Consider the following 15,565-nt stretch of genomic DNA (forward strand, 5'->3'; position numbering starts at 1 on the left):
GGGTGTCAATACTTTTGGCCACAACTGTGTATATATATATATATATACATACACGTAAAAATGTTCTGACTTGGTTTGAAAGGAGCGAGCAGTCATTATGAACTCATTTTATAGTTTAAGACATGGTAAAGTTTAAATAAAATAGAAATCCACAACTAGCTTCTATTCCCCGTAACTTTTTCTGGCTGCTTCACAATATAGCAGGCAGCAGACTATGGTGAGTGACATCACAAGCTGTGTCCGTTTACACTCTCCATTCACTCACACTGTGCTGAAAGGACTTTATAAAATGACTGTTCAAACCAAGCACAGGCACTTGGTGCACACTTGGTGTGGCCAAACAGTTTAGTGCACCTTTCCACCTAATTGTTTTTCCTCTGCCTTCGCCCTCCTCAGGCTCCTGTACAACCAGAGCAGTCAATCAAGGAGGAAGGCGGCATTGATCGATGCAAATCACGTAGGTAGGAAGGATGTATTTAATCGCTCAGCCACAACAAGGGTGGATAGAGTACCTCTGCTTGGTTTGAACAGTCTCTCTTTAGGTTCAAAATCTGTTTTAGATCCTATTGACAATGACATTTTTGACAGCTGTTTTTTCCATAGGGGTGCTGTTAGATCTATGAGTAAAAAGTATTCGTTATAATCTTTACCACTACTTGCATGATTTTTTTTGTCCAAATATGAGCAGGACCTAGTCCCACAGAAAAAAAAAACATTATTGAAATTTATTTTTCCTAATTTATATTTTTTATTCAGAAATGGTCCTCTTTTTAGTGGTAAAGTGATCATTTTTCTAATATGCACCTTGTCCCTCAGTGATGATCTCCTAGAGTACAGATACAAGAGGGCTTTAGATTATTGCCTTTTGTAAGCCCAGAGAAATACAAGGTTACTGTAAGTTATAAACCCATGGATAGCTTACTGACCAGTTATGCTTTTTATTAAAAAATTCCTGAAATACTGATAGTTTAATTTAAAAAAAAATCCAATCTATTATGAAAAAATGACAAACACACAATGGTCCAATAATACAGGTGCATCTCACAAAATTAGAATATCATCAAAAAGTTAATTTATTTCAGTTCTTCAATACAAAAAGTGAAACTCATATATTATATAGAGTCATTACAGAGTGATCTATGTCAAGTGTATATTTCTGTTAATGTTGATGATTGTGGCTTACAGCCAATGGCACCCTGAAAGTCATTATCTCAGTAAATTAGAATACTTTATAACACCAGATTAAAAAAATGATTTTAAAATCAGAAATGTTGGCCTACTGAAATGTAGGTTCAGTAAATGCAGTCATTACTTGGTCGGGGCTCCTTTTGCATCAATTACTGCATCAATGCGGCGTGACATGGAGGCGATCAGCCTGTGGCACTGCTGAGGTGTTATGGAAGCCCAGGTTGCTTTGATAGCAGCCTACAGCTCTTCTGCATTGTTGGGTCTGGTATCTCTCATCATTCACTTGACAATACTCCATAGATTCTCTATGGGGTTAAGATCAGGCGAGTTTGCTGGCCAATCAAGCACAGTGATACTGATGTTTTTAAACCAGGTATTGGGCAGTGTGGACAGGCGCCAAGTCCTGCGGGAGAATGAATTTCCATCTCCAAAAAGCTTGTCGGCAGAAGGAAGCATGAAGTGCTCTAAAATTTCCTTGTAGACTGTGCTGACTTTGGTCTTGATAAAACACAATGAACCTACACCAGCAGATGACATGGCTCCCCAAACCATCACTGATTGTGGATACGTCACATTAGACCACAAGCAGCTTGGATTGTCTGTCTCTGCACTCTTCCTCCAGACTCTGGGACCTTGATTTCTAAGGTCTAGTGTGTAGTATCCACAATCAATGATGGTTTAGGAAGCCATGTCACCGGCTGGTGTGGGTCCACTGCGTGCTTTCGGCCATACTGCAAGCAGACACATACAGATAATGCTGTCTTCCTGCCTCATATAAACAATTTAATTGGCAAATACTAGTGTCAGGCATGCTGCTCCAAATGGTGCACTGAGCATGCTCGACCGCTGGTCTAGTAGCCTGTGGTTACCACGCTGTTATCTACCTGGTCGCATACACAGAATTGAGTCTGCTTTCCCCACCTCCCTGATCTACAGGTATCATCTGCACATGCTCAGCCCCTGGTCTATTAGCCTGCAGTGACCACACTACTGTATACTTGGACCCATGCTCCTGGATCGCCCGCCAGGGCAGTGGGGATACTCGGTACTGGGCCGCTTCTTAAAGTGTCACAGCAGCAGTGACCCAGTCCGTGGCCCTGGACATCCAATAAAAGGGATAGTGAAAAAGGGATAATAAAGTTTGTAATAAAGTGTTCGTGACGCCACCCGTGGTATTCGGTCAGGGGATCGACGCTGCAATGCAGATCCTCTGGGGTGATGATAGGGCAGCAAAGATGGTTAAGCTCTCCACAGGTAGAGCTGTGTCCCAGGGTAGATAGGATGATAAAGGTGTTGGTGGTGAGTGTGGTGCAAGGCAGGTGATGCAGGAATAATTCAGAAGACACAGCAGGGTGCAGTTTCCTTTACCTTTTACTGTGCAGTGCAGGTACAGTCCGGGGCTCAGGTTACAAATGGTTCTGGAGCCGGTCAGCCTGGAAGCAATTTGGGAATTTCCTTAATCAGGTGGATTGTGAGGCCTCCTTTCTAGCGCTATGCTCTGAGGTACTTGCTGCTGTAAACTCTATTCAAGTCCCTCTTTCTGTCTGATGCTTAGGTAGAACTCCACTAGCATGACAGGCAGCTGGAGCCTGCTTCAGGAGTCGCTCCTGTCTGGCGTCTCCAGCTCACACGTGCTGTTTTGTCATCGAGTATCAGTAGGGGACAGAGGATCTGTGGTCTTCTGCCCTCCGGATTCTGCTGCCGGGATTTTAGTACCCACACAGCCTCGGGCTCTGGTGCCCGGTCACTGGAACTCAAGCCTGGGGTGAGCACAGATGGAGCTCCTATCCCCAGCTCCTCTCCACACGTCCTCTCTCAACCTTGTTCAGGCTCTAACTCTCCCCACTAACTTCCTCCTTCTGACCAGAGAGAGCAGCTTCCCTAAAGTTGGGTTTAGAGTTCCCTCTGCTGGCCTGGAGCAGGAACTGTGTTGTATGCTGGAACTACCTGGTAAGGGGATTCCTTCTTTGCTTCCAGGCATGACATCACTCGCCCCTGGAGGGAGGCAAGGCCATTGTGGCAACCGAACTCCTGGGATGCCAGACTCCCCACCTACCCGATCTACAGGTTTCAACTGCACAGGCTCGGGCCCTGCAGTGAGCACGCTGCTGCTTACCTGGACCCATGCACACAGTTGTGTCTTCTCTCCCCAACTCCCCAATCTGCAGGTATCATCTGCACATGCTCGGCCAGCACTGAAGAAGCCTGCTGATGGATATAGGTGGGGAGAAGCAAATGGTAAGACCAGTCGTAAGGCTGCATGGGTAAGCCTGAAATAGAAAAAATGCCTGTAACAACCCTGCTGGCATCACTGCATGGCCTCCCATCCCCCACACACCTATTTACTCACTGCTCCATGCCTTGCTGTGACTTCTGTCTGCTGCAAGCTCCATGCTCTGTGCCTCTTGTCTCCTGTCTGCTCTGTGCTTGTGTCCTGGCTGTGTGCATAGGGGGACGGCGCCAGAACTCTCTGGGTCTTATGGAGTCAGGGTGCACCTGTTTGATGTGTCCCTGACCAATTACCAAGGGCCCTCTAGTATTTAGGGCAGCTCCACCCTGTGGCTCTGGCCTGTGCAATGTGTTTACTCAGTTAGTGTCTTGCTACTGAGCTGCCAGGTCTTGCTCTGTGTTCCTCCTTCTCTGGAGGCTTTACTCCTTGCTTTGTTTGGTTCTTCTCTGTCTGTCCTCCAGGAGGCAGAATATCCTGGTCTCTGTGTCTTTGCTCTAGCATTGCTTTGTACCTGTGTATACTCTGGTCCCTGTGCCCTTGGCCATGTACCTTGTCTCATACCATTACCCTGTCTGAACTCTGTCCTACGTCTGTCTGTCTCCTTGTCTTTGAATTCTTACCCTGTTGTGTCTCTCCTTGTGTTCCTCCCTGTCTGCTTATGTTCTGCACTCTGTGGCTCTGTTTGTGCTCCGCTCTCTTGAGACTCTGCCTGCTCTGTAGGCTCTGCCTGTGCTCCGTACTCTTGCGGTTCTGCTGCCATAGAACCTCTTGCTGATCTACTCCACTCCTTCCTTCCTGTATCTGTACTTGCTCCTCCTGTGTGAATAGGTCCAAACCTGTTCCATCATACTCCACTCCTTCCTGCCTGTATCCCTACTTGCTCCTCCTGTGTGAACAGGTCCAAACCTGTTCCGTCATACTCCACTCCTTCCTACCTGTATCCGTACTTGCTCCTCCTGTGTCAACAGGTCCAAAACCTGTTCCACTCTTTCCTGTCTGTACCAGCACCCGCTGTGTGAACAGGGCTATACCTGTTCCATAATACACCACACCTGCCTTCCCTGTGTCTCAGCCGTGCCTGCCTGCCCCGTGTCTCAGCCGTGCCTGCCTGCCCCGTGTCTCAGCCGTGCCTGCCTGCCCGTGTCTCGGCCGTGCCTGCCTGCCCTGTATCTCAGCTGTGCCACTGTCTCCCTAAGTGGGATCAGCAGCCACAGCCAGACACCACCCTGGAGCGGTACCTGGCACAAACCTGACCTCACCATCAGAGGCTCCAGTGAAAATCAAGGCAGCTGTCCTAGTCACGCCCCTTCCAGGGTAGTCTGGTTTGTGGCATAGTGGGGTCACAACCTCCTGGCTCACGCCCACCAGTCAGGGCGTGAGCGTGACAGTGTCCATTTTTGGAAATATATTGATTTGAAAAAAACTTGTGTTTTTTCCAATATCTTTCACATAGTAAGCATTTATTAGCTGGTAAAACTGCTCAATATACATTGTAACTCCATTGTATTTTGGATTGCTGGGTAGATGTATACTCTCCATGTACTATTATGCCTGTGTGTATTCATCATGAGATGTACTGTCGTGTTTCTGCAGCTACTGCATGCTTACAATTTTCTTGTCATGATAATGACTACGAACATGTCAGTCATGACCAGAGTGACAGGAGTGTCTTTGGTCCGCGTAGTGTAAATGGGTCCTTCCTGCTTTTCCCTATGGCGTGTACAATTAAGAAGATGCCTCACTTTTTGTTTATGCAGGCTCGCATCTTTAATGAAATGTGTTCTGCTCTTCTCTACTGAGGAATCTTGTCAGGTTTATATTATCCCATTGTGATTGTGTCATCCTGCCTCATGGACTGACTTTCACACGGAAACGTTACATGCTTCCATTAATTCATGCTACTTTATGTGCCACAGTTTATTATAATGCAGATTATTAGTAGGTTTTCTATTGCTTGTTAACCGTTAGTGGTCTTGTACTTAGAATGGCCATTTTCGCTGCTACTACTACTTTACGTTTTTTGCTCAATTACTTGCTTAACCCTTTCCCGTTGCGGCCAGTTCTTGTCTATTCTCTTTTTTTTTCCCTCTGTCGACATAGCCAGGACATGTTTTTAGTTTTTATTTTTTTTGTATGACAAATCACAGTTTTGAATGACCCCATTTGTAGCATTTTACCATATAAATGTACCACACTTGAAAACGTAAAAAATTCTAAGTAAGGTAAAAATATGTGATTCTGCCATTTGTGTTTTTTTTTCTTTTTTATTCATTTTTACAGTGTTTATTGTGCAGTTATAAAATGAACTGGCAATATGGTTGTCCAGGTCGGTATGTTACTAATAATACCAAAAAAAAGTACAAAACCTAATATAGAATCAAAGACGATATATTATTGGTTCAAGTAGACAGCCAAATTTATACATACAAAACTACTTGAGCATTAGACTAAATTAATAACCATGATACAAAGATCTAATTCATAAATGGAAAAACTTTATTTCAGAACACCATTGACAAAAAAATTAACAAAAACTAGTCATGATAAAACATTTAAAAACAAGGGGAGCAGGGCATCACACAATGTAAACATGATCTGTAATAACAATAAGCAGGAGAAATTTATGACCATAAATATTAATTACGGTATATAAAATGCTGCGCATATAATCAATCCAAATGGTGTTGGAAACACAGAAAAATAAATACCTAACCTAGATAACAATATAAATCTAAGGCCGACGTCACACTAGAGAGGAATACGGACGAGTGAGAGGCGTTAAAAAAACGCATTGCACGCGGACCAATAATTCTCTATGGGGTAGCTCCCATCAGCCGTATTTTTCTTGCGTATATTTTACGGTCCCTGCCAATCGCAGCATGCTGCGATTGTCAGCGTACTACGGCCGTAGTATGCCAATGCAAGTCTATGGGTGCGCTAAAAATATGCATTACACACGGACCACACGTGTGACTTGCGAAAAATACGCACCCGTGTCTTTTAGAAAAGCCGGCAATTCAGTGCGCTATACTGTAAACTCACACTGACAGGTTTAATAAAGAAACGAAAGAATAGACATAGACACATATAATACATATATATATATATATATATATACAGTGGGGCAAAAAAGTATTTAGTCAGTCAGCAATAGTGCAAGTTCCACCACTTAAAAAGATGAGAGGCGTCTGTAATTTACATCATAGGTAGACCTCAACTATGGGAGACAAACTGAGAAAAAAAAATCCAGAAAATCACATTGTCTGTTTTTTTTTCATTTTATTTGCATATTATGGTGGAAAATAAGTATTTGGTCAGAAACAAGCAATCAAGATTTCTGGCTCTCACAGACCTGTAACTTCTTCTTTAAGAGTCTCCTCTTTCCTCCACTCATTACCTGTAGTAATGGCACCTGTTTAAACTTGTTATCAGTATAAAAAGACACCTGTGCACACCCTCAAACAGTCTGACTCCAAACTCCACTATGGTGAAGACCAAAGAGCTGTCAAAGGACACCAGAAACAAAATTGTAGCCCTGCACCAGGCTGGGAAGACTGAATCTGCAATAGCCAACCAGCTTGGAGTGAAGAAATCAACTGTGGGAGCAATAATTAGAAAATGGAAGACATACAAGACCACTGATAATCTCCCTCGATCTGGTGCTCCACGCAAAATCCCACCCCGTGGGGTCAGAATGATCACAAGAACGGTGAGCAAAAATCCCAGAACCATCCCAGAACCACGCGGGGGGACCTAGTGAATGAACTGCAGAGAGCTGGGACCAATGTAACAAGGCCTACCATAAGTAACACACTACGCCACCATGGACTCAGATCCTGCAGTGCCAGACGTGTCCCACTGCTTAAGCCTGTATATGTCCGGGCCCGTCTGAAGTTTGCTAGAGAGCATTTGGATGATCCAGAGGAGTTTTGGGAGAATGTCCTATGGTCTGATGAAACCAAACTGGAACTGTTTGGTAGAAACACAACTTGTCGTGTTTGGAGGAAAAAGAATACTGAGTTGCATCCATCAAACACCATACCTACTGTAAAGCATGGTGGTGGAAACATCATGCTTTGGGGCTGTTTCTCTGCAAAGGGGCCAGGACGACTGATCCGGGTACATGAAAGAATGAATGGGGCCATGTATCGTGAGATTTTGAGTGCAAACCTCCTTCCATCAGCAAGGGCATTGAATATGAAATGTGGCTGGGTCTTTCAACATGACAATGATCCAAAGCACACCGCCAGGGCAACGAAGGAGTGGCTTCGTAAGAAGCATTTCAAGGTCCTGGAGTGGCCTAGCCAGTCTCCAGATCTCAACCCTATAGAAAACCTTTGGAGGGAGTTGAAAGTCCGTGTTGCCAAGCGAAAAGCCAAAAACATCACTGCTCTAGAGGAGATCTGCATGGAGGAATGGGCCAACATACCAACAACAGTGTGTGGCAACCTTGTGAAGACTTACAGAAAACGTTTGACCTCTGTCATTGCCAACAAAGGATATATCACAAAGTATTGAGATGAAATTTTGCTTCTGACCAAATACTTATTTTCCACCATAATATGCAAATAAAATGAATAAAAAACAGACAATGTGATTTTCTGGATTTTTTTTTCTCAGTTTGTCTCCCATAGTTGAGGTCTACCTATGATGTAAATTACAGACGCCTCTCATCTTTTTAAGTGGTGGAACTTGCACTATTGCTGACTGACTAAATACTTTTTTGCCCCACTGTATATATATATATATATATATACACATGTCATTGAGACACACATATATTTATATATTTATATTTCACAGAGTTCTTCATAGCAGAATCGCCGCTAATTCAATTGCTGGCTTCTGTGAAATCATTCCCCAACCCAACATGAAATGACACATGGTTTACATACAGTAAACCATTTCATTTCATGTTTTTTTTTTATATGTCCCTGACTAATAATTATATGAGGGCTTGTGTGCCAAATTTGGGAGGTGTGTTAATTTAAGGGGTTAATTCGTTGTAAAAAAATGCGTGGGCTCCCGCTGTAATTTGTCAACCAGAGAGGTTAAGCAGGTAAGTGAGGGCAGATTTTAATAGCTATGAGAGGGACCATTGTTTTTGCCCCCCCTCCCGGCTACAAAAATCTGCCCCCAGACACCCCAGAAATGGCGCATCTATAAGAAGTGCCAATTCTGGCACTTATCCTCTCTATTCCCATTGCCCTGTAGCGGTGGCGAATGGGTTAATATAGCAAAGGGTTAATGTCACCATTCGATTGTAAGGTGACATTAAGTCAATTAATAATGGAGAGGTGTCAATAAGACACCGATCCATTATTAACCCTACACTAAGAAAGGGTTAAAAACCACACACAGACATTAATTAAAAAGTCTTTTAATGAAATAAATGCACCAAGTTTTTGACAAATTTTTATTAGTCTGGTAATCCCAAAAAAACCATGACCTGCAACAAAAATAACATAAAAAATCACCAATATCCTTACTTCTCCACCGTTCAGTCATGTCCCACGCTGCAATCCATCAGAAGGGGTGAAATAGTTTACAATGAGGACCGGTGCTAATGCGACCAGCCTCACTGTAATCTACTACAAAATGAATTGATTCAGCTCTGCACAGCCTCAATGGCTGCCTGTAGATGACCTAATTACCATGGGAAAGTTTCTGACTTTTTTCCCACGGTCATTAGTACATTCACAGATCAGCCGGGGACTCCTGCTGATGTCACTGAGGCTGCGGGGAGTCCCCGGCTGATCTGTGTCTTCAGATCAGCCGGGGACTTCATGGTTCTGCCATTCATCCTTTCTCCTAGGACATCCACACAGCGCCCCCTATTGGACACAGTGGTTCAAATCGCTTGGAAAGTGTTTGAATATCGCACGCGAAAATCGCGAACATAATCGTGGTAATATTGCGCGGAAAAAAACGCGTGATTTCTGGGAAGGTGTTCGGTTTTCAGTGTCCGGATTTAAACGCAACGTGGGCACATAGCCTAAACGTTTTTCAGACAGGGGTTATCTCAAATCTGTTTTGGACATGGCATTAAAGAGGATTGAGGACTGTCCTAGTGCTTCATATGAAAAGAACCGCCAGGTCCAACAGAACAAAAAAGAAAAAAGATTTATTTTCAATGTTAGATTTGGTCCTATGGATAGTCAAATTAGATCTGCGATCAACAAGAATTGGCATTTGCTAGAGGGAGAAAAATAAATTGCGGATATAGTGTCCAGGGGCCCGCTTGTTACATACCGAAGGACTAAAAATATTAAAGATATTCTAGTTCGCAATCATGTAAAAACTGAATCTAATAATTGGTTGCAGAAAAATATGCCTGTAGGTAATCATAAATGCGGAAATTGTTCTTTCTGTTCCTTCCATCTTACTACTAAATATTTACAGATGGGAGGTATTTCACATAAAGTTCAAGATTTTATAACATTCCGCACATATTACGTTGTATATGTTGTTTTTTGCTCATAAATAAATCTTTATTTTTATATAGCGCTAACATATTCCGCAGCGCTTTGCACACATTATCATCACTGTCCCCGATGAGGCTCACAATCTAAATTCCCTATCAGTATGTCTTTGGAGTGTGGGAGGAAACCCACGCAAACACGGGGAGAACATACAAACTCCTTGCAGATGTTGTCCTTGGTGGGACTCAAACCCAGGACCCCAGCGCTGCAAGGCTGCAGCGCTAACCACTGAGCCACCGTGCTGCTCATGTGGTTTTCACTACATTGGAAAGACTATTCGTCCCTTATTTGTACATTTCCGTGAGCACTTTAACTCCATCAGCTCAGGTAAAGGGGTCCCGAGACTAATTGAACATATAAGGAAAAAACTTGCAGGTAATCCTGAAGTTTTACGGTTCGCAGGGATTGAAGCCATTAAAATGCCTGCACAAGGAGGGGACCTAAATAAATTATTATTAAGAAAGGAGGCTAGATGGATTATTCGGACTTGTGCTCAAGGTCCATCAGGTTTCAATGATAAAATCGACATGGCTGTTTTTTTGTTTTTTTTTTAATTTGTTTTTAAATCTGTCTTTTGCTATTTTTTTTTGCTTTCTACATGTTCATAATTAATGAGATGCTGTCACCTGATGTTTGGTGGGTGGGACAAGGGCAATAGTTGCTTTTAAATATGTTGTGAGCTTTGTCCTACATATGATGACCTGTTGAAGCACAATGTAAGCGTGAAACAATCGTCGTCTGTACTTGCTCTATGGTTTTTATCTGCCTGCTGTTGGTAACTTGATGCCACAATAAAGGATTTTTTTGCACGGGATGGATTGTGCCTATCCACTTTCTTCTCTATGGGAGCAGAGGGAAGAGCCATGTTCATATTGGTTTCTATAATGAAGCAATCGATGACAGAGCATGTCAAGTGGCCTTGTCGAGCTTGGGACATTAGGTGACCCCTCTTTCTTTCTGGATTTTGGCATATGATACAATGTTTATGTGCATACAAGGTATTTTAGGAGCTTTTTTTTTTTTTGAAGAGTTGCTGTGGTCATTCTATACAATCAAGCTGGTACCTTTAAATAGTTATATGGGTTAACCCTTAATTTATTCACAATCATGGGAAAAAAGACAAACTCTCACTCACTCTTGACTATAATTTTTTTTTTTATCTTCAGGTGCTCAAGGTATAATTTCCTCACCTTATGCAGGAGCTGCTGGATTTGCCCCCACTATTGGCTTCCCTCAGGCAGGTAGGTGTACTGATGCTGTCAAGACATGTTGGAGGTTGTCTTCTTACAAAGAATGGAGTGTCGCAGAGTGCTAAACCGTGAATAATGATCTGATATGATGCTGGATGCATCTCATTTCGCATTATACAATGAGATGACATGATGGTTATGTATGCGACTCTGTACAGTATAAAATCCTTTTGGGCACTGATAATCTTTATCAGTGGTTTTATAATAAGAAACTTTTTTTCTTTGCATAAGTTATCTGTTGCAGATGTAGCACTTGGCCCTATCACCAGAGAATAATCTCTTTAAGAAATGTGTAATCCAGATGACACATAAGGAAATGCCCAATAGAGATTAGCCATGGAGGAATATCTGAGATTTTCTAACCTATTCAGCATTCTGTTTTCTTCTTGTGTCACAAGCAGAGTTGGCCGACTTTTGGTTTTTTAGGGTCGAGTTTCGTTTCGTGAAACCCGACTTTTCCAAAAGTCGGGTCGAGCAAGATCGTCCGATTATAGGGAAAAGTCGGGGTCGTCCCGAAACACGAAACCCAATGTAAGTCAATGGGGAATAAAAGTCGGCAGTGAGAGGAGGACAGGAAACACACCTACAGTGCCCATTTGAATGCCAAAAGCATCAATTCTTCTTACTTAAGCTTGTCAACCTTAATTAACTTCATAATACAAGTTACGCACTGAAAAATGGGGGTTATTTGGCTAAAGTTGTGGGGGGGAGGGCTGGCTGCAGGTTTTCATGTGCCCTGGGCGAAAGAGCGCCCCTTTAACACATACCACAACTCATCATGCTCCGATACGGCAGAGAAATAGCGGTATAGTACAATGAAAAATACTTCACTTTTTACATCTCATGACGAGGCCCATCTATTTCTCCATACAGAATCATTGGTCCCATATAATGTTTGAAACAGTATATGATGAGCTCCACATAATGCTACAGTATATGTTGGTCCCCATGGATGAAGCTCCACTGTCTTATGGGCCCAAATAATGCTCCAAACATAATGGGCCCCATTTCTAATGCTCTAGTGTATAATGGGCCCTGTAAATGCTGCTCCAGTGTCTGATGTCCACCTTTGGAATGTTCCAGTGTATGGTGGGCCCCATCTATCATTCTCCAGAGTATAGTGCTCCCCAAAAATTGCTGTCCCAACATTGAAAACAATGAAATAAGTCTCCTCGCTAGGGAATCCCTGTACTTGTCTGGACTCCTCGTCGTCCCCATCTTCCATCTCACTGCACAGTATTTCAACTTTGCAAGTGCTGTGATCCTGAGCAAGCAGGGGGGCCCACTCGTTGGCGACGGCACTGGCACAGGGCCCCTGATAGTACGGTGGTGTGTCTGATGGCGGGTGGGCCGAACCTGCACTTTCATCTGCAGCTTCCTCTTTGTCACCGTGTAAGATGGAACTGTATATGGGAAGGGTAACCTGAGTTTCATCAGGGTCAGATTCAGGTCGTGTAGCGTGCGAGGGGAATGTAGTGGTCTGGGTCAATGTACCAGCAGATTCATCGAGCAGTGGCTGGGCATCAGTGCACTTGTGTCGCCCCCAGGAGTACGGTCGCCACAGTGGCATTACCTTCTTCCTAGGGAGTGTGATGTCATGCTTGGGAGCAACGAACGATCTCTCTAGCAGGTTAACTGATTGGGCGGCGTTATTCCCACGAGTCATGACCCTCCAAACAGCGTTCATGAAGGCAAAGTGTTTGTTTTACGTGGGCAGTATGGTTGCAAAGCTGAACCTTAAAGGAATGTCCAGAAGGGCACCACCAGGAGTGGAGCCTACGGTTAAATTCGACTCCACCTGGGAAACCTCAACCATGCCAGCTACAGAACAGATGCACACATTGCAAGCTTAATTCCGTTAACGAACGAGACTCCGTCATGCCCCGCGGTCCGAGTCCGGCTTACTAGAGGGACACGTAAGGCTCTGGCACATGAGATTGGCCAATAACTGGTGTGTCATGCCCTTACATGTCCGTGGCTGCATGTGCGCTACACTGAAAAGGCCAGCGTTTGTCGCTTACAGGTGCAGATAACCCACTTAACAACGTTAGTGATGGGGATCACTGATTACAATTATTACCCGCGAACAATGATTTCCCAGTAAGTGCAGGTCAACCGCAGTTCCGGAATTAGGCCTAACCGTCATTCCTGAAAAAATGAAAAACTTACGTGTGCAAACCACAGGTACAGCACCTGTGGTTTGCACACGTAAGTTTTTCATTTTTTCAGGAATGACGGTTAGGCCTAATTCCGGAACTGCGGTTGACCTGCACTTACTGGGAAATCATTGTTCGCGGGTAATAATTGTAATCAGTGATCCCCATCACTAACGTTGTTAAGTGGGTTATCTGCACCTGTAAGCGACAAACGCTGGCCTTTTCAGTGTAGCGCACATGCAGCCACGGACATGTAAGGGCATGACACACCAGTTATTGGCCAATCTCATGTGCCAGAGCCTTACGTGTCCCTCTAGTAAGCCGGACTCGGACCGCGGGGCATGACGGAGTCTCGTTCGTTAACGGAATTAAGCTTGCAATGTGTGCATCTGTTCTGTAGCTGGCTACAGCAGCTTGCTTAACAGCTCGCCAGCCGTTCTCACGCCCAGTATGGATTACACGTGATTGCACAAAGGTGAGAAAGGGTACCGTATCCCCAGATAACATGTATGGATAGCGTACACATTCAAAATATATGTCTATACATCAGGAGGCAGGCTCAGACGGTGTTAGGCCCAGTATGGATTGCACGTGATTGCACAAAGGTTAGAAAGGGTACCGTTTCCCCGGATAACATGTATGGATAGCGTACACATTCAAAATATATGTCTATACATCAGGAGGCAGGCTCAGATGGTGTTAGGCCCAGTATGGATTGCACGTGATTGCACAAAGGTTAGAAAGGGTACCGTATCCCCAGATAACATGTTTGGATAGCGTACACATTCAAAATATATGTCTATACATCAGGAGGCAGGCTCAGACGGTGTTAGGCCCAGTATGGATTGCACGTGATTGCACAAAGGTTAGAAAGGGTACCGTTTCCCCGGATAACATGTATGGATAGCGTACACATTCAAAATATATGTCTATACATCAGGAGGCAGGCTCAGATGGTGTTAGGCCCAGTATGGATTGCACGTGATTGCACAAAGGTTAGAAAGGGTACCGTTTCCCCGGATAACATGTATGGATAGCGTACACATTCAAAATATATGTCTATACATCAGGAGGCAGGCTCAGACGGTGTTAGGCCCAGTATGGATTGCACGTGATTGCACAAAGGTTAGAAAGGGTACCGTATCCCCAGATAACATGTATGGATAGCGTACACATTCAAAATATATGTCTATACATCAGGAGGCAGGCTCAGACGGTGTTAGGCCCAGTATGGATTGCACGTGATTGCACAAAGGTTAGAAAGGGTACCGTATCCCCAGATAACATGTATGGATAGCGTACACATTCAAAATATATGTCTATACATCAGGAGGCAGGCTCAGACGGTGTTAGGCCCAGTATGGATTGCACGTGATTGCACAAAGGTTAGAAAGGGTACCGTTTCCCTGGATAACATGTATGGATAGCGTACACATTCAAAATATATGTCTATACATCAGGAGGCAGGCTCAGACGGTGTCAGGCACAGTATGGATTTGACGGCCCAGACTACACAGCGGAGGAGCAGGGAGAGGTAAAGATTGCAAATGCTGGGGCCCTGCCCAAGCAAGGGGGGCCCACTCGTGGGCGTCGGTACTGGCACTGGGCCCCTCATAGTATGGCGGTGTGTCTGACGGCGGGTGTGCACCACCACCGTCAGAGAGACTTGATTGCACTATGAAGGACCCTGTGCCAGTGCCCGCGCCCAAGAGTCGGCCTACCCACCTGTCCAGGGCAACGGCACTCGCACGGTGTCGTGCGCTAGGTGGTGACCCCGGCCATGGGGGGGGAGGCAGCACAGTTAGGGAGTTTTAGAAAGTGGCATATGTTGATGTTGGACATTCAGCTGATGCAAAAGGTGAAATAGGTCAAGTCCCAGGAAGAGGTGGACCAAAGCAAACCATTTTTCTGTCACCCTATGTGTCATCAGGGGAAGGTGGGGCAAAATCCTTGGAAACCCATGCGTGGTTCATTTTAATGAAGGTTAGATCATCCACATTTTGGGTTGACAGACGGGTCCTTTTTTCTGTCAGGATTGATCCAGCTGCACTGAAGACTCTTTCCGATAGCACACTTGCAGCTGGGCAAGCGAGCTCCTGTAAGGCATATTGTGCCAATTCAGGCCAGGTGTCCAGTTTAGCGGCCCAATAGTCAAAGGGGAATGACCTGTGTGGGAGAACATCGATATGGGAGGAAAAGTAGTTTGTAACCATAGTTGACAACTGCTGTCTCCTGTCACTTTCCATCGATGCAGTATTA

At 44.4% G+C, this 15,565-nt stretch overlaps 1 protein-coding gene across 5 annotated transcripts in view; it reads left to right on the forward strand.

Annotated features, from left to right (window-relative positions):
- PTBP3 (polypyrimidine tract binding protein 3) overlaps positions 1 to 15,565 on the forward strand; it is a 242,861-nt gene that overhangs the window by 191,663 nt on the left and 35,633 nt on the right. For all 5 annotated transcript variants that reach the window (XM_073549696.1, XM_073549699.1, XM_073549695.1 and 2 more), the window contains one exon: positions 11,067 to 11,141. In XM_073549696.1, coding sequence (XP_073405797.1) covers positions 11,067 to 11,141 — 75 coding nt within the window. The remainder of the gene's footprint in view (positions 1 to 11,066; positions 11,142 to 15,565) is intronic.

Source organism: Dendrobates tinctorius, unplaced genomic scaffold (assembly GCF_039654945.1).
Source record: "Dendrobates tinctorius isolate UK_male_01 unplaced genomic scaffold, ASM3965494v1 ptg000160l, whole genome shotgun sequence".
NCBI classification, from domain to species: Eukaryota; Metazoa; Chordata; class Amphibia; order Anura; family Dendrobatidae; genus Dendrobates; species Dendrobates tinctorius.